The 19,640-nt window shown below is 34.0% G+C and overlaps 1 protein-coding gene across 2 annotated transcripts in view; it reads left to right on the forward strand.

Moving 5' to 3' along the window:
* Positions 1–19,640, forward strand: part of LOC121382592 — a 142,094-nt gene that overhangs the window by 113,251 nt on the left and 9,203 nt on the right. For both annotated transcript variants that reach the window (XM_041512101.1, XM_041512102.1), the window contains exon 13: positions 1,931–2,128. In XM_041512101.1, coding sequence (XP_041368035.1) covers positions 1,931–2,128 — 198 coding nt within the window. The remainder of the gene's footprint in view (positions 1–1,930; positions 2,129–19,640) is intronic.

Below are 19,640 nucleotides of genomic sequence, written 5' to 3' on the forward strand. Positions count from 1 at the left end.
TCTGCCTAACTATATTGAACACAAATTAACTAAAAACTATTCTGCCTACATATATTGAACACAAATTAACTAAAAACTATTCTGCCTACATATATTGAACACAAATTAACTAAAAACTATTCTGCCTAACTATATTGAACACAAATTAACTAAAAACTATTCTGCCTAACTATATTGAACACAAATTAACTAAAAACTATTCTGCCTAACTATATTGAACACAAATTAACTAAAAACTATTCTGCCTAACTATATTGAACACAAATTAACTAAAAACTATTCTGCCTACATATATTGAACACAAATTAACTAAAAACTATTCTGCCTAACTATATTGAACACAAATTAACTAAAAACTATTCTGCCTAAATATATTGAACACAAATTAACTAAAAAACTGCCTGGGTATCTGAGAATGGGTTTGCCGTTCAAAACACTCAAATATTTCATACCAATCCTGAGATATGATTTTTTTTTAATTTTGTCACTACAAATTGTATTTTTACCCCGAAATGGCTGTTGTCATGGTAACCGTTGAGAAAATGTTTGAATAAATGGTATTTAAACAAAAATCAAACCAGGTACTGGTGATAATATTAACATTTTGACTTTTTTAATTGTTTTCCAGCTGTACAAACCCTCTTTGTAAGGTATATTTCTTAAAATGCGATTTTCCCATCCAATAGCCGATGATAAATGAATCAATGTGCTTTAGTGGTGGTGTTAAACAAACAGACTTTAACACTTGTTTCCTGTTTATATTGTTAAAAAGTTTGTAACTGAAGCATGAATTGAATATTGTATTGTAAAAGATTACAAGCTGTGCCACAAAATGTCTAACCTGGGTAGCCATTATTCAAATCAATTATAGCAAGTGAAAAGAAAGAAATCAGTTTCCATGGCAACCAGTCATCAATGGCACCTAAGGAATATCAATGAATGAACATCACTTTGCAATGGATTTTTACCGATATACTTAATTTTGACAGCTTTTGGTGATGTAAGGAAATCTCAAAATCACACTTTTCTGCCATTTTCATAAAAGTGGAATTTCGAAACTGACGTTTTTACCCCAAAATTGACTATAGTAGTCTGCCTAAATATATGGTACACCAATGTAATTAAATAAAAACTTTCTGGCGATCTCACAATGGGTTTGTCATTGAAAACACCAAAATATTTTATTCAAGTTCTGATATGTGAATTTTTATTTTATTGTGAAATTTTGTCACTAAAAACATATTGTTTACCCCAAAATAGCCGTTGCCATTGAGAAAAAGGTTAAATAAATGGTATAAACAAATCTACAATTGCACTGGTCACAATTTCCACTTTTTGCATTTTTGTTCTAGATGTACGTTCCGTTTTTAAAAGGTAAGTTTCACAAAATGTGATTTTACCCCCAAAACACATATAGCACCCAAAAAAGATATAAAACTACCACATGGGAATGTCCATCATATTCATAAATGTGCCCAAGGCGATGTTCTATCCCAAAAAAATGTATTGAGCCTCTTTCTCTCGAAATGGTACCGACAAGTCCATGGACTAACATGATTATTAGTGAAGTTAATAAGAAATATAGCTAGAGATCAAACCAAAATAAATATAACACACCCCCAAAAAAACAATTAAAACCCCCTACAAAAACAGAAACAAACAAACAAACAAATGAAATGATAGATCAGATGAAACCCAGGAATGCTACAACATCAACAATTTTTAATTGACATGTATAAAAATGGATTATCATTATCTTCTTTTTGGATGTAAATACAATAGAATCTTATTTCAGTTGAGTTGTATTGTAGGATGGCTCACAACATGATCATTCAGTTATGTTGCATTGTGTAATATGGGCTAGACTTAAGATTGATCTATTCGACGTGAGCTGAGGTCAGTGATTTTTCTTACTTGTACTGTGTTTCAGGTCTAAGCGGGACGTCTCTGATGCACAGTGCCTGGCACGATGGCTCCTGGGTTGACTTTGCGCTGTTTGAGGGAACAGTGCCTGAAGATACATATGAGGAGCAAGTGGTTTTTATGGACAAGGAACTATTTTACATGTGGAATTATGGTCCGGTTTCCACAACACAAGGCTGCTTTGTGTGCCAGTATAAGCAACCGGGTTTGTACACATTTTGGAACGTTTTGCTAATCGATCATGGTGTTTCCCTGAACCTTGCAAGCCTTCAAAAAAAATGTTAAATTTTTTTAAAATTTTTTTATTTGATAAATCTGAAAGTAATTTATGTGAATGCTGCAAATAAAATAAATGCATCATTTGTTTGAGACTATAACAACAGTAGTCCGATATCCTGGACATACCAGGATTTTGATTTTGTTTGCCAGACTATAACAACAGTAGTCCGATATCCTGGACATACCAGGATTTTGATTTTGTTTGCCAGACTATAACAACAGTAGTCCGATATCCTGGACATACCAGGATTTTGATTTTGTATGCCACACTATAACCTTCAGACTACTGGATTAATTTTTGACAAAAACCATGTTGAGTTGGTACAAATTTATAACTTTTACTCACATATATTCACTTAAGTGTTTTATAAATACATAAAATAAAGATCATATTTGAATTGGTAACTATTACATTTGTGGATTTTTCTAAATTTTTATATTTTAGATTAGTTAATGTTGGTTAAAATTAGGGAAAACATCGAAGTCGCAATTTATGTCCATTATTCCCAATAACTGTTTTATTGACCAGTCTTTGTTTTGAAAAAACAAACTATGATCCATAATCCCAATATTTGGTCATTATACATGTTGGTAAAACTATAAAATTTATTGTCAAATTACCTGTCACAATCGGTGATCGATTCCTCAAAATTACTGTGACGTTCCATCATTGTCTAGTGAAAATACTTGCCGAAAACCACTTTTTTAACTCAAAATTCTCAGGTATTATCCATTGGTGAATTGGCTAGACACGGCCATCTTTGTTGGGTTTGGGTCAGCCTTTAAACACTAACGCGCTGTTGACAATAATAAATCAAAACATACTACTGTAGAACTTCAGACACATTTAATCCATAGTTATGAAGGAAAATTCATGAACCAGGATAAATAGATAGAGTTACAAACTATTTTCTGTCAGGGTCAGCTGATGTTTATCTCCTATAATTTGATCATCTGCTACTGTTCTGTACTCGCTACATTTTGACGACAGTCACTTTTTGCACCCTTGTTTTGGCTTAGTACACAATAAATAAAATATATCCAACGATAATGTTTTGATATGATATATTTGACAAAAGGTATGGTTTATTTCTTTCTTCTTTTAAAACTTCAACAATATTTTGTCCAGAATTATAAAAAAATAATAAAAATACCGGCATGTAAACAGTGTTGTGTGCTTTTTATAAAAAATATGATAGGGGTTAGTAGACCAGTTTTTATTTTAATGTGGCGAAGCATTGTAATACAGTCAAATCTTTTCCACAGTTCACTCCTATTGTTCTGAGGGGTGTTGAGTAGTTGGAACCGTGTTACTTGGCAAAGCGCAATTTCGGCGTGCAGGCGAAATAAACATCGCTTAAATTAGCAACTGTTAATTGTCAACCGATTTCAGCTACAGTGTACTAATGTTACAGTATATACAGTATACAGTATACAGTATACAGGGATGTACACACACACACACACACACAGAGAGAGAGAGACAGAGAGAGATATTAGTGGTGCAGGAAGGTGCCAAAAAGTGCGCGGAGGGGGCCACACTTTTATATTTACACACTTTTACACTATTATAAAGCAAAATATCTGAAAAGTGGGGGCACTTGCCCCCCTGCTTCCTACGCCAGTGAATATATGGAATGCTTAATGGTTGTGCATGATATTAATAATTGCAGGTAGATAGTCGATCGTAACTATTAAATTACAAATGGAATTGTGTCCGTTACACTATGTCCGTCTGACAATGATACTGGACTCGCTATTCCGATTTGTTTGTGAGTCAGACAGTAGAAAGCTTATCGTTAGGCGAGGAAGTGAATTTCTGTATCATTAGTTTCATTATTAACTACTGCATAGGTCGTAGTTAATAATGCAGCTAGTGGTACAGAAAATCGCAGCTAGTCATTTAGTCAAATTAATGTACACTTCCATTCGTACACCGACATATATATACACAAACACATGCATATTACTTGCAAATATCAAAACTTTATTAAGGTGCCATTTTAACGAGTCAATCATCAATGAACCATTTTTCTTGGTCCCCCCCCCCCTCCCCCAAGACATGTTCATAAGTATTTTTGTTGAGCACAAAACGTATTGTACATTTTCTTTTCTGTAAAAGAAGGAGATTGCACACAATCTGACAAACAATAATAGTAATAGAAAACATTATTAACATAAAAAAATAAAAGAACAAGTTGACAACTACTCCACAATTCACTAGTAACAAAGGGCCTTTGTTGCAAGCAATTGGAGCGTAACGCACAAGAAATAATTTAGTGGCTAATTGGGGCCACTTAGCGAGATGAAAACCAAGGGCAGATAAGTATGTTTCTAATAGAGGCTATTCCGTGCTTTATTTTCACTTTCATGATGGAATATTGGAAGAATTGTGTTACTATTCCGTTTTGAAATTTACTATTTACGGAATAGCGTAAAATTCTACCCCTGTGTACATGGTTTTTTTTCCTATTCCATATTCATGTAATACAGATTAAAATCTGGCTTATGCCCTCCCACCCCATCTCCCCACCCCACCACCCCTGGACTGCCTTACCCACTCCAGATGTCATGCCTATGGTAGGCCCATGGGAACGACTTTGGTAGTGGGGGGGGGGGGGGGGCACTGATGGATCGGGTAGAAACTCTGTATCAGATTTTGGTTACAATGGCAAACATTTATGTGATAAAAAAAGGCTCACAAGGCCATGGGTCTGTAAGCATGTTATTCTAGAAACAAAGACCCAATATGAATGTTGTAAAAATAATTTATTTGACTGAGTTAAAAATATTTTGTTCTGCAAGTCTGCTATAAGTTCACGAAGGGTCAAACCTCTTGAAAGAAAAACATGGTTCGCACAGACATTGAAAAGTCCGTGAATTTCAGGGTAGTCCTTTAAAAGTCCTTAAATTTCGTAAATATTAAATGCATGCTTAAAATGTCCTTGAATTTTGTGACTAAGTGCTTGAATTTTACAAAAACATCCTTAAATTTAAAAATTAAGATCCACTGGAAAAATAATTAAACAGAAAACACTTTTTGTTGATTTTTCGCTAAAATTTTAAACCTGATACTGGACATTTTTCACCGGGTATCGGATTATTACACACACCGGAAGTGCTGTAACTGCGCATGTGTTGGTGTCTATTGAATCGGAATAATGAGTCACAAGTGTGTCTATAATTTGAAGTGGGAAACTAACCCACTTTACACTGAATGGTTAAAGTCATATAATAATGACAAACAGAAGGCAGTGTGAGTTTTGTGCGACAAAGTGTTTGATGTAACCAGCATGGGCGAAAGTGCGGTGAAATCTCATTTGTGGAGTTTGAAGCACCAACAAATATGTGACTTTTGGTTGCATTTAATTGTTCACGGTATAGGTGCACTTGAAAAATAGTCCTTGAAAACAAGCAGAAAAGTGCTTAAAAAGTCCTTGAAAACAATCTGTTTAAGCCTGTATGAACCATGAAAAATACAAACAATTCAACTCAAATGTAATAACATGAAATCAAAGTCTGTTGAAAACAATGACAATGATGCAGTTAGTTGCAGTTTTTATTTTAAAAAATAAAAAGTTATTGTTTTAACCCTTATCGTGCCGTTGACGTGTATACACGTCAAGCGTCATCACAATGACGTCACTTTGCATTGTTTTCATTTAAAAATCGTTTTCTAAATTAATTGTTGACATTTTTGTCAAAAACAAAGTAAGAAAATGTCAATAAATAGTCTTAGATAGACATATCCAAATATTTGCTAAATTGCTGTTGTACATTTTACGTTTTTTTAAAAACAAAAATGACCCGTCAAATGGCGCGTGCTATTGTTTGTTATTGTTTCTTGTCTTTTTGGTAGCAGTTTCTTTTATCTCTACAAAGTTGTCATAATATACTATTATATATGAACTACATTATGACAGTTGCATTAAATTAGAAAAAGTATCACTTTTAATGCCTAAAAAAGGTACAAACACAATCAAATAATTGTAATCCGACGGCATAAACAGTCGTCGAAAAGCGCCAGTTCCCTGTTTCTATTTATAAACAACAGGTCATGTGACAGCACATTTCCCGCCATACAATTTGACAGCAGTAGTACACATTGCTTGCATGTGCGGCTAACTGTTTTCATTAATAATTACAACGTGGTTACTTATACTACAGCAGACGATATTCTAACTAACTATGTTTACTTGAACAGTTACGTCGACTATATGATCGAATACGCACATGTGCTCGGTGTTCGTCGTTGTTTTGTTGTGTGTTGTTTTTCTGCCAGTTTTTCCTTTTCAACATTCACATTAGTATTAATCACTACTGAGTGGATATATATTTGTTCTCATTTTTAAAAAATGAATTATAAACGATAGGTTATGAATATCTCCTGAAGTAGTCTGCAGAATACCGTGACCTACATTATTTTCAATAACCAATCACAAAACATTCTCGTTGCGTGTCACACATAATTATGTGGCGCCACCGGTTTTTTTGTTTTTATTACTGTACCAGTCGCGGATCCAAGGATTTGGTGTGTGGGGAGGGGTGTGTGTGTGTGCCGTGCATGGCGTTTTATGAATAAGCGTATATAAGCAGTGAATTTTTTGTAATAATGGTGGATGACAATCTTTTAAAAATCAGGCATGTGTGCAGGGATTTTAGGTAGGGGTGTCTGGAGAGCGAAGTTTATAGGGGATTTCTGTAATGCTCCGACGGAATATGTATTGAATTTTTTTTTTTTTTTTTAATCTGCTCGAGCAGGGACCGGAAAGGGGGGGGGGGGGGGTCGACCCATTCCCTGCACACATATCTGCAAATGTTATACAGATAAATTAATCATCATGAGGTAAACTGTAGTTGTGTTGCACTGTTGGATCTACTGTATTTTTATAAATTTATTAGTACCAAAATCTAAAATTTGGGTGAATACGAGAGACATTCGGGCAAATTGAGCTGGCCTGAAACCTTTTCATCATGTACTAGTAGTTCCAACATTTCTCCTACAATACTAGTTGTAATTAAATCAATGTAAAATTGTGTAATGCTTCGTTTGAAACCCTATATTATATATAGCTGGTTAGCAGTAACGCTAAAACTAATAAAAAAAATTAGTTGGTGGTATTTTCGTTTAATTCGGGCACAAATTAGCCTGCCCTTCTCCCTCTCCCACCCCTACAAAACAAAACGGGATCCCGTACGCTTATGATTAGTACATCAGGCCTGTACGGTACCAATTGGTGTGGATGCGTCGGGGGTATACACACCCTTACCGCGAGTTCCAATTTTTTTTCCATGCAACAGTTATCGACCGTTTTTTAGAACATCGACACGGTCCTTTTTCGTGTTACGCAACACCCCAAAAAAAATCGTGCGGTAACTATATGGACCTATATAAAATGTGAAAATTACAGTAGGATAATGGTTTGCAATAGATTCAGAGTAAGTTATCACGTTTTTTATTTTAAAAATACGGTAATAACTAAATTTTTTAAAATAACAATTAAAAAGAAAAACATTCCACGTACTTTAGCAGGGCGGACACTGTTGTGTAGGCAACGACCCGAAACATTGTTTTTGTCTCAAAAATCGTTAAACAAATTATTTAATGCAATTAAAATGTTGTATTCTGGATGTAATAATCACAAATCATAAAACGATCCTATATTGTTGATAAAAATATCAAAGAAAAATCGCAAAAACTTGGAAGTGTAGTTGACCTATATTATCGACCCTTGACCCAAATACATTACTTTGCGGGACCAACTGCCAGTGATTTCTTCTTCTTTCACTCCGTCAATAAACATGTCAGAAGAAGTTGCACAAATATAAATTCATGATTCCGATAATAATGTTTTAAACATTTACTTGTGTGACATCTCAAGTGACCTATTGCGGTATGGAGCACATTTTCTACGTCCGCTCGGACTACTGTGCGTCACGCGTTTCACGCTTTTGACTTTTTAATCAGTTCCAACTACATTGTGTGCCACACATAAACACATTCTGACCTCCCTCTCCATGGGCCTAAGCGACAGGGCACAAAATTAAAAAAATATATATATATGAATCGGCATAGGCCTAAGCGTACGGGCTCTCATTTTTGTTGGGCATGCAGGCACATTTCTGCCAGAATTGAACGAAAATCCCTGAATCTAGATAACAACAATTATTATTCATATTAGCTTTACTGCCAAACAGCAGGGTCTCAGCTAACGGGTACAGGCAATGGTGTGTGTGTGTGTGTTTTATTTTTTATTTAACGACACCACTAGAGCACACTTATTAATCATCGGCTATTGGATGTCAAACATTTGGTAATTTTGACATACTAGTAGTCTTAGAGAGAAAACCCCCAACATTTTTCCATTAGTAGCAAGACATCTTTTATATACACCATCCCAAAGACAGGATAGTACATACCACAGCCTTTGATATACCAGTCATGGAGCACTGGCTGAAACGAGAAATAGCCCAGTGAGCCCGCCGATGGGAATCAATCCCAAACCAACTGCGCTTTACCACTGGGCTGCATCCCGCCCCTGGTGTGGGAGGAATGCATTGGGGGGGGGGGGGGGGGGGGGTGTGTGTTGTTAAAATAATAGAAAAATAGTTTATTGATACTGATGTTTTAAGTATGTAACTTTCCTGAAATGACTGCAAAATGGTGTCTTGCACCTTCCATGCTCATTGGTTCATTGTTTAAATCCTAGTTACAGCCCTGAACAGCTATATAGGGTTGCAAATGAATCACTACATATTTTTACATGGATTACAACTAATACTGTGTCAGAGTAAAATGATGGAAATACATGGTTGCCCGAAATGCTATACCTGGATAGTATTCAAATAATATATAAAGGCAAATAGATGACCAGTGTATATAACTTGTGAATGTCCCCTAGGTGGGGATGGAGGTCACAATAGTTATATAGAAATTGCATATTCGTGACCCATTTCCTTGTGAATTTGGTCATTCTACCCCTTTCCTAAAGGTGGGGCACAAATAGGGGAAATTAAGCCAATTATCGTGTCCAGGAATACCATACAAATATCAATTTTGCGAATTTCGTTAAGGTCGTGTCCCCTGCCCCCCCCCCCCCCCCCCCTCAGGTAGGAGACAAATTCATTAAACCATCTATCATATAGACAAATGCATTTAAACTATTATGCTTTCAGAAATACTAGACCATTTGCAACCAAATTTATTTGATAGTTGCTCTCACCCATGGAAAACCCAAAACCATGAATTTGGTCATTTTAATCCCCCTAGGAAAATGGGTGCTCCGCACTCCATGTGTTTGGTAGTTGTGGTCAGCAATTTACTCAGGTGACCGTTTAGATCTATTTTGTATCATGCATAAGTGTTTAACACTGGATACACATTATGTATACGGTACATATCGAATTTTAATTAGGGCTCACATGTTGATGTTTGTTTCTTTGGGTTTAAAAATTTTTTTAGATGAATGGACAATTTTTTTTTTTTTTTACAATTGTGACCGTGTGAAGCACTATGGCAAGTATCTTGTGTCACAATAAATTACGGAAATGCATAAAATCCTTTTTACTATTTCTATTATTCTAATATCAGTGTCCAGGGTTTCTGCCAGAGGGTATGAAGGGTAAAATTATGTACCCTAAAATCTTGAGAATTAATGGATACGTTTTAATAATTTTTAGAATGATTATAGTAAGATAGCTGCTGCTTAAAGTGTGTACATGAAATACAGTGTCCAATTTAAAAAGATTCCAAACGTCATAACCACCTAGTAGCGGCAGTTATGATGTGGAGTTTTCAAGTACCCTCAAATTATTGATTACTGGTGTCCTTTACTTTTGACCGTATGACCCAAAAGTTGCATGCACACAGCAAATAGTATCCAGTTTTACATACCTTACCATGGTAACCAATAGTTTGCATTGGTTACCATGGTAACAGTTTCGATCTGGGTACCATGGTAACATATAGTTTTGAACTGATTACCATGGTAACAGAATTAATAAGCTTCATATATCTTTTCTACAGGCATAGTACAATTGTGTCACTATACATTGTTGTTTTTTCTCAGTCCTTGAAAATGATATTTTTTTAGAAATGTTCTGTTTTGCATTGGTTACCGTGGTAACAGAATTCACAATTTTCACCCATCTCTTGTAAACAGCTGGGAGCTTATTATTACATCATTATACAGTGATTTGTATTCAAATAAATTCATTTAAAACATTTCATATGGGAAACGGTTCCTCTTTTTGCATTGGTTACCATGGTAACAGAATTAATTATGTTCATTTGAAAATGACAGGAAGTGAAAGGGCATATACCTTTTTTAAAATCTTGTGTCATTTGACAAAGATATATAAAGTAATAGAGATAGTATACATATTTTTAGTGTCAAGTTACAAAAATGCGTTGATGGTAGTATGTGCATTTGACCCTATTATTCAAAAATAAAATTGGCTGTCTACTTAATTCTTTTTCTAAATCGAGTAGTATGGTTAATAGATCACACCATAGACTTAAATTAAAAGCAAAATATTAATTTTTAATTAAAGTTTTCATAATTATTAATGAAAATATGGTATATTGAAATTTGCAGGTGTTGCCATGGTAACATAAATAATATAACTGACTATAAAATGTTAGCCTTACGTAGGTGGATATTCTTAGTATATACGTGTGTAATTTCATGCTGAAATGTCAACTGATTTTAATAATATTACCAGAAATGTATAATAGTTAATGCTGGAAATTATGTTCATAATTTACAAAAATGCGATGATAGCCGAATGCGCATCTGACCCTATTTTTCAGACAAACCGCGGTTGTCGACGTAATTTTTTCTTTACATCAAGCAGTATGGTTAATAAATCACAGCATAGACTTAAATTTAAAAAAAAAATTTTTTTTAATTAAAGTTTTCATAATTATTAATGAAAATATGGTATATTGAAATTTGCAGGTGTTGCCATGGTAACATAAATAATATAACTGACTATAAAATGTTAGCCTTACGTAGGTGGATATTCTTAGTATATATGTGTGTAATTTCATGCTGAAATGTCAACTGATTTTAATAATATTACCAGAAATGTATAATAGTTAATGTTGGAAATTATGTTCATAATTTACAAAAATGTGTTGATAGCCGAATGCGCATCTGACTCTATTTTTCTGAAAAAAACGTGGTTGTCAACTTAATTTTTTCTTTACATGAAGCAGTATGGTTAATAAATCACAGCATAGACTTAAATTAAAAGAAAAATATTAGTTTTTAATTAAGGTTTCATAATTATTAATGAAAATATGGTATATTGAAATTTACAGGTGTTGCCATGGTAACATAAATAATATAACTGACTATAAAATGTTAGCGTTACGTAGGTGGATATTCTTAGTATATACGTGTGTAATTTCATGCTGAAATGTCAACTGATTTTAATAATATTACCAGAAATGTATAATAGTTAATGCTGGAAATTATGTTCATAATTTACAAAAATGCGATGATAGCCGAATGCGCATCTGACCCTATTTTTCAGACAAACCGCGGTTGTCGACTTAATTTTTTCTTTACATCAAGCAGTATGGTTAATAAATCACAGCATAGACTTAAATTTAAAAAAACAAAAAGTTTTTAATTAAAGTTTTCATAATTATTAATGAAAATATGGTATATTAATTTGCAGGTGTTGCCATGGTCATAAATAGTATAACTGACTAAAATATGGTATATTGAAATTTGCAGGTGTTGCCATGGTTCTTAGTATATATAACTGTAACTTAATGCTGTTAAATAATAATATGAACAGCGCTACGTAGGTGGATATTCTTAGTATATATGTGTGTAATTTCATGCTGAAATGTCAACTGATTTTAATAATATTACCAGAAATGTATAATAGTTAATGTTGGAAATTATCTTCATAATTTACAAAAATGTGTTGATAGCCGAATGCGCATCTGACTCTATTTTTCAGAAAAAAACGTGGTTGTCAACTTAATTTTTTCTTTACATCAAGCATACTGGTATTCTTAGTTATATGTGTGTAATCACTGAAAGCAAACTGATTTTAATAATAATTACCAGAAATATTAATAGAAATGGTATGACTCATAGTTAATGTTGGAAATTATGCCTTCATAATTTAAAATGTGTTGATAGCCGAATGCGCATCTACTCTATTTTTCAGAAAAAACGTTGTCAACTTAATTTTTTCTTTACATGAAGCAGTATGGTTAATAAATCACAGCATAGACTTAAATTAAAAGAAAAATATTAGTTTTTAATTAAGGTTTCATAATTATTAATGAAAATATGGTATATTGAAATTTACAGGTGTTGCCATGGTAACATAAATAATATAACTGACTATAAAATGTTAGCGTTACGTAGGTGGATATTCTTAGTATATATGTGTGTAATTTCATGCTGAAATGTCAACTGATTTTAATAATATTACCAGAAATGTATAATAGTTAATGCTGGAAATTATGTTCATAATTTACAAAAATGCGATGATAGCCGAATGCGCATCTGACCCTATTTTTCAGAAAAAACGCGGTTGTCAACTTAATTTTTTCTTTACATCAAGCAGTATGGTTAATAAATCACAGCACAGATTTAAATTAAAAGACAAATATCAGTTTTTAATTAAAGTTTTCATAATTATTAATGAAAATATGGTATATTGAACTTTGCAGCTGTTGCCATGGTAACATAAATAATATAACTGACTATAAAATGTTAGCGTTACGTAGATGGATATTCTTAGTATATATGTGTGTAATTTCATGCTGAAATGTCAACTGATTTTAATAATATTACTAAAAATGTATAATAGTTAATGTTGGACATTATCTTCATAATTTACAAAAAAGCGTTGATGACAGTATGTGCATTGCACCCTATTATTCTGAAAAAAATGGCAGTCTGCTTAATTTTTTCTTTAAATCAATCACTATGCTTAATAAATCACAGCATACACTTAGATTAAACAAAAAATAGTAGTGTTTTATTCATGTTTTCTTAATTATTAATGAAAAAATTGTATATTGAAATTTGCAGCTGTTGCCATGGTAACATAAATAAAATAACCATCTACAAAATGCTATCATTACGTAGGTGGATCATTATGGTATATATGGGTGTAATTTCATGTTAAAATGCCCATGGATTTTAATAAAATTACTAGAAATGTAGAACAGGTGAAAATTCTTTAAATTTAACAAAAAGAATGCGGCAGGATAAGGGTTAACATAAATAAATCTCAGTGATAATTAATGTTAACTTAAAATACGGTTGTTCAAATGTAACATACAAGATACAGTAAAAACTAATCATATTTGAATATCTTTATTAAATTTATTCTGGGACATAATTGCCTTGTCCAAGTCTATCTTTCACTGTTATCAAAGGCTTTAAGCTGACGTATGCGCACATAGAAATAACAATGGACTATTCCACTACTGCATGGAATTTTTGTGTGTTTTGTCAACGGAGTTCTGTTGTCAGTATTGTTTTAAGTGATTTTGTAAAAAAGGACAAATTACATCTGAAATCCTGACATGAAGACTTAAATGATGCAATAATGGTCCCAGGATTACTGCAATAAACACTTGAACACATTGCTATAAGTATGTATGACAAAGTTTGACGTCACTTTGCGCTGTATATCTACCACCAGCTTAAATGACTCACTTTTCAACACAAATATTACAGCTTCCCAATGAAATACAGTGATATTAAATAGATATACATACACAGCGTTTTATAATTATTTAATTTGTAATTCGGTTAAAACTACAGCAATAATGATTTTCAAGAGATCTCTCTCAGTGACGTCGCGCAAAAAGTATTACGTCGCGGCCATCTTTACAGCTGATAGCTAGGGTCACATGATAAAAAATTTAACGCAGTGTCTGACGTCAGTGGCTTCTTTTGGAAGTGTTTTGAGGCATTCAAGACGTGGCTCATTGTAGAGAAAGGTCGGTTTTGTCACTAATAACGAAATGTGATATTTTAAATGTACTTTGAAAAACACTGAACTTCGGCACATCGAGTTCACATATTCAGTTGATAAATTGAACCTATTTCTATGTTTTCTTTGAAGTTTTAAGTCATTTCACCCTAACGCATTTGAGCGCAAGGCGTCCTTACTGGGGTTGTCTCAGCAGTCATGGGGGCAGCCATTTTATTAATCCCATAATGCATCAATTGTTACATGTGTTCTAGTTTTTAAAAAAGTAAATATTATGTTGCTGACCATGTGTCAAATATCGGAGGTGAGTCTAACCCTAATACATTGTGGCTAGCGAGCTCTCACCCACAATTACATTGTTTTGGTTGTTTCTTGCATGGAATTTTTTTTTTTTTTTTTAAGCTGCAATCTTGCCTCACATTAATTAGCATAACTTTATACAAACACACCTACAGTTTTTATAAAGAATTGTGTGTGACAGTAACACAATTTTAATAGTTAAATAATAAAAATACATATTTTAGGTAATATTCCGATCAGCACACAGTACCCTTCCCCCACATGCTATATTGTTATTTTTTAATGTATTTTCTGGGGGAACACGACCCGAACCCCATCACCACCCCAACACACACACTAAAATCTTTGCTAGTTACAGTCTGGACCTCCTCTACACAATTTCCCGCACAGGTGCCTGTTTTACCAAATATTTCGTTTCATTGCTTAAAATTAATTTTATATGTACATTAAATTGTATTATAAACATGCTAAATTGCAAATTTTGCTGTATAAACAACAAAAATAATTTATCCTAAAAACACTGACCTAGTAACTGTAACATTTGTATTTGTATAAACATGTTTATGTTGGTCTTGCATGTCGATTTTTAAAGATAGGGCCTAGATGTCCAACATTGTTGTACACATGATTGTAAGCATAACTGACAGGCAAATCAAAACATAAATAAAACAAAAAACAAACAAATAGCCCAATCCACACAAAAACTCCCCAGTAACAACACCAACCCCACCCCAAAATAAAATACAAAATACCCCTCTCCCCACGACACACATACACCAAAAAGCCCAACAAAAAACAACAACCCCCCCAACCCCCCCCACCATATAACCCAGACGAACATGTACATTTTCTATCTATATTTACAGTGGCATGCATTAATCACATTTGTATTATTATTATTATTATTATTATTATTATTATTATTTAATTAATCATTTTAAAAAATCAGCCTTCTATGTTTTGCAAATATATTTTTATTGTTACTCAGCTTACATCTAGACCTCCCCCACCAACCACCACCCCTAGAAAAGAAGACACGTCACCCCCCCCCACCCCCAACAATATTAATTTTTCTTCAAAATATTTTCACTATCATTAATCACATTTGTAAAAATGTATTATATTTTTCAGCCTTGTATATATTTTTTTCCAAATGTATTTTTTGTTACTCAGCTTAAATCAAGAACTCCCCCACCAAAAAACCCGTCACCCCCTCCCTCCCACCAATTTTTCTTTCTTCAAAATATTTTCACTATCATTAAACAGACTGTTTTACCCTATTGTATAACAATGGACTAGACCCTGTCACTAGCTTTCGTCATGTGCTCATTTAAACGCCCACGTGCACTGCCTTTATTTTTTATGTAACATTGTTTCACTGTTTATGCATAATAGAAGTTGGAAATGAATGGGGTATCGTTGCATTGTCCTGATAGGCTAAATAAATATATTAAGTTGTGAAAACAACAACGTCGCTTTGTATTGCTTATTTTCCGATTTTATGTTTGTAGCGACGTTAGGGTTCATGATAGCATTTTAACATTATAATGGTATATGTTACCATTTTCCAGTGGCTTCAGAAACACTATTACATATTCTAGAATAATATGTGACCCACCCTGGCGAATTCAGTCACATATTGCAAAAAAATTAAATTGGACTTTTATAGATATTCTGAATCTGTAGATTCTCAGCTTTAGTGTGGTGCAAATATTATTAAAATATATTGATTTTTGACAAAGTTAGAGCAAAAAATGTTCGATGATGTATAAGATGATTATTTTGAGATAATGGCCGCCGAAGATCAGGTCTTAGATTTTCATGACTGGCATCAAAAAACCATAGCAACCATATACTAAATATATAGCCACAGCTCTAAAAATTTCCACACGTTAAGTTTAGGTAATGAAGTAAATGAAAAAAAATGGTTTTGTAGGTTTCGGGTGGTTAAATAACATAAAATTAATTAATTTAATATATATTTATTTAAAAAAACAAAACAAAAAAACAATAAACCACCCAAAAAACTAATTCTGAGCTACATAAGCTCCACATTACAAATTAAGCAGGGAAATCCAGTATACAGTAAATTTCTAAAAGAACAAGTCAAACACAATATACAGAGAGAAACCATTATTATTATTATAAATTTTAAATATTTTTAACATTCTGATAAATAATTTCTTCAAATTCACATTCAGGGAAATCCAGAACAAATTTTGGTTTAGCCACATTTCACATATGCACAGTATTTCCTTGAAAATTATAAAAATATGGTTAAATTAAACAATATTTCAGGGCTTCTAGATTATGGTAGCCCCACTCCCATGGCTAGTGATATTCAATGTTGGGCTAGTAAATAACTACTATTGCCATGTCAGACAGGGCTTCTAGATTATGGTAGCCCCACTCCCATGGCTAGTGATATTCAATGTTGGGCTAGTAAATAACTACTATTGCCATGCCCGACAGGGCTTCTAGATTATGGTAGCCCCACACCCATGGCTAGTGATATTCAATGTTGGGCTAGTAAATAACTACTACTGCCATGCCAGACAGGGCTTCTAGATTATGGTAGTCCCACTCCCATGGCTAGTGATATTCAATGTTGGGCTAGTGTTTTCCCTAGCTTGTTTTAGCATGGTGCAGCACCATACCTCAATAGTCTAGCACCATCTTGCCTCAATCAGCACCATGCTGCCTTGAGATTAAACAAGCCTTTTCCAGTAATTAATTCTAAAATTGCCTTTATAAAACACCCAAAGAGGTTTTATTAATTAATAAAACATGCCTTTTATATCTTTTGCCATTCATTTATTAAAGCAAGCACATAAATTACATTAATGTTTATTTTAATTATTTAAAAAAATATTTTTAATGAAAAACAAGTGCCCCAAAAATGGTGAAAATGCCCCAAAAGTGTTTGGTCTACCATGCCTTGCCTAATTTCTAGGGAAATCACTATTGGCTGTAAATAACTATTATTGCCATGCCCGACGGCTAGTGAATTTAGTCCAATATTGCAGTTAAGTCTATTTTGTAAATATGAATATCCTGCCCCTATCCCACCTCCCAATGTTAGTGGTTTTAAGCTCTACATCACTCTTTAGGTGACGTATCTGATTATTACTATCATAAAATTATATTAACTTAAAGTAAAGTAGGGCTAGTGACCTTTTAATTGTGGCTAGTAAATTTTTTAAAGCACTGATCCCATGGCAAGTGGATTTTATAAAAATTCTAGAAGCCCTGTATTTCTTTAGCCAATGTTCAATGATGTGTCCACTTTATACATTTAGAAAATGGCTAAATTCATCATAAACATGGCTATCAGGTTCGTCTCTCTGTCTCTTTCCTTTCGGCTGTGCTGCAGGCTGACGTGGCTTAAATTGATCATAAACATGGCTATCAGGTTCGTCTCTCTGTCTCTTTCCTTTCGGCTGTGCTGCAGGCTGACGTGGCTTAAATTGATCATAAACATGGCTATCAGGTTCGTCTCTCTGTCTCTTTCCTTTCGGCTGTGCTGCAGGCTGACGTGGCTTAAATTGATCATAAACATGGCTATCAGGTTCGTCTCTGTCTCTTTCCTTTTGGCTGTGCTGCAGGCTGACGTGGCTTAAATTGATCATAAACATGGCTATCAGGTTCGTCTCTGTCTCTTTCCTTTCGGCTGTGCTGCAGGCTGATGTGGCTTAAATTGATCATAAACATGGCTATCAGGTTCGTCTCTGTCTCTTTCCTTTCGGCTGTGCTGCAGGCTGACGTGGCTTAAATTGATCATAAACATGGCTATCAGGTTCGTCTCTGTCTCTTTCCTTTCGGCTGTGCTGCAGGCTGACGTGGCTTAAATTGATCATAAACATGGCTATCAGGTTCGTCTCTGTCTCTTTCCTTTCGGCTGTGCTGCAGGCTGACGTGGCTTGGGACAACAGATGTCCACTGCAGTTTCATTGCAAAACTCTCTAATATTGTCATACAAATATGTCTGTCTTTTGACGTCAATGCCGGGTGGTGGAACTGTTGGTGGCATGTCAGCTGGGGGCAGCATGGCTGGGTTCCTCAACAGTTGGAATACCGTTTTCTCCTATGAATCACAATACTCCTTCGTAGTGACCTGGCCTGGTGATGATGAATCAAAGCTGAAAAGTAGAATAGAAATCATGAACACATTGAGAATAATAATTCTACATTCAGTATGGGAAATGGACAAAATAATCTTCATTGCTAAAATAAATGTTGCTGAAAAAGATGTTTTCTTTAATTGTTATGAATGCATTAAAAATAAATTAATCCCATAAAATACAAAACTATTAATAGTTATTTCACTCTGCATTAATTAACTAAAAAATACCAACCCATAAATCTTTAATTTTGTGTTGATAGTTTGAAAATAAACTTAAATTTTGTCTTCTTGTATTGTTTAATTACATTATTGTTTTTATAATTGGTTATACAGTTAATTTCACAAGTTCATACTATTTTAACTAACAAAATCTGTCTAACCTGAAGTGCTGAAAGCTCTTGACACCAGAGAAGGGGGGAAGTAGGGTTCCAGAAACTTCTGCCAGTCATATGATGGAACCAGGACTGTTCCATCTTCTCGTCCAACCATCTGGGGGATGTGACACCTGTCACTGTGCTGTTCCTTACAACATCAGCAATGTCATCCAATTTGCATACCCGTGTACGTCTGTACTCTTGTTTCAGTAGACCGAAACACCAGTTGGGGGCAAATTTAGTGTGTTCTGTTATCAAGAAATTTAATGTTATCTCATGATGAAGTTTATGCATTGTCCTCCATGCCATATACCACAGTACAAAACGATTCTTGTTCTGGCCAGCACAGTTGTCACAATGGAGATCAGCTGCTGTTTCTCCAAGACCAAAATTAGTAAAGAAATGGTTCAGGTTGTTGACGACACTGTTTGAGCCTTTTCCTGAAGCCATCCCTTCTGTGGTATCCCTTCACAGCAAACCCCAAATAGGCTGCACTTTCTTGGAGTCAGGAAATACATTGGTCCTGGTTGAAGCAGATCACAGGGGAAATGCACCTGAAAAATAAATTTACATTATTACAACACTGGTTTTGTATACAGTGAACATCTTAAATTAAAATTTAACCAGAGTCTGTTAGGTGTATAACATAATTATGGTAACTG

Source organism: Gigantopelta aegis, chromosome 10 (assembly GCF_016097555.1).
Source record: "Gigantopelta aegis isolate Gae_Host chromosome 10, Gae_host_genome, whole genome shotgun sequence".
NCBI lineage: Eukaryota > Metazoa > Mollusca > Gastropoda > Neomphalida > Peltospiridae > Gigantopelta > Gigantopelta aegis.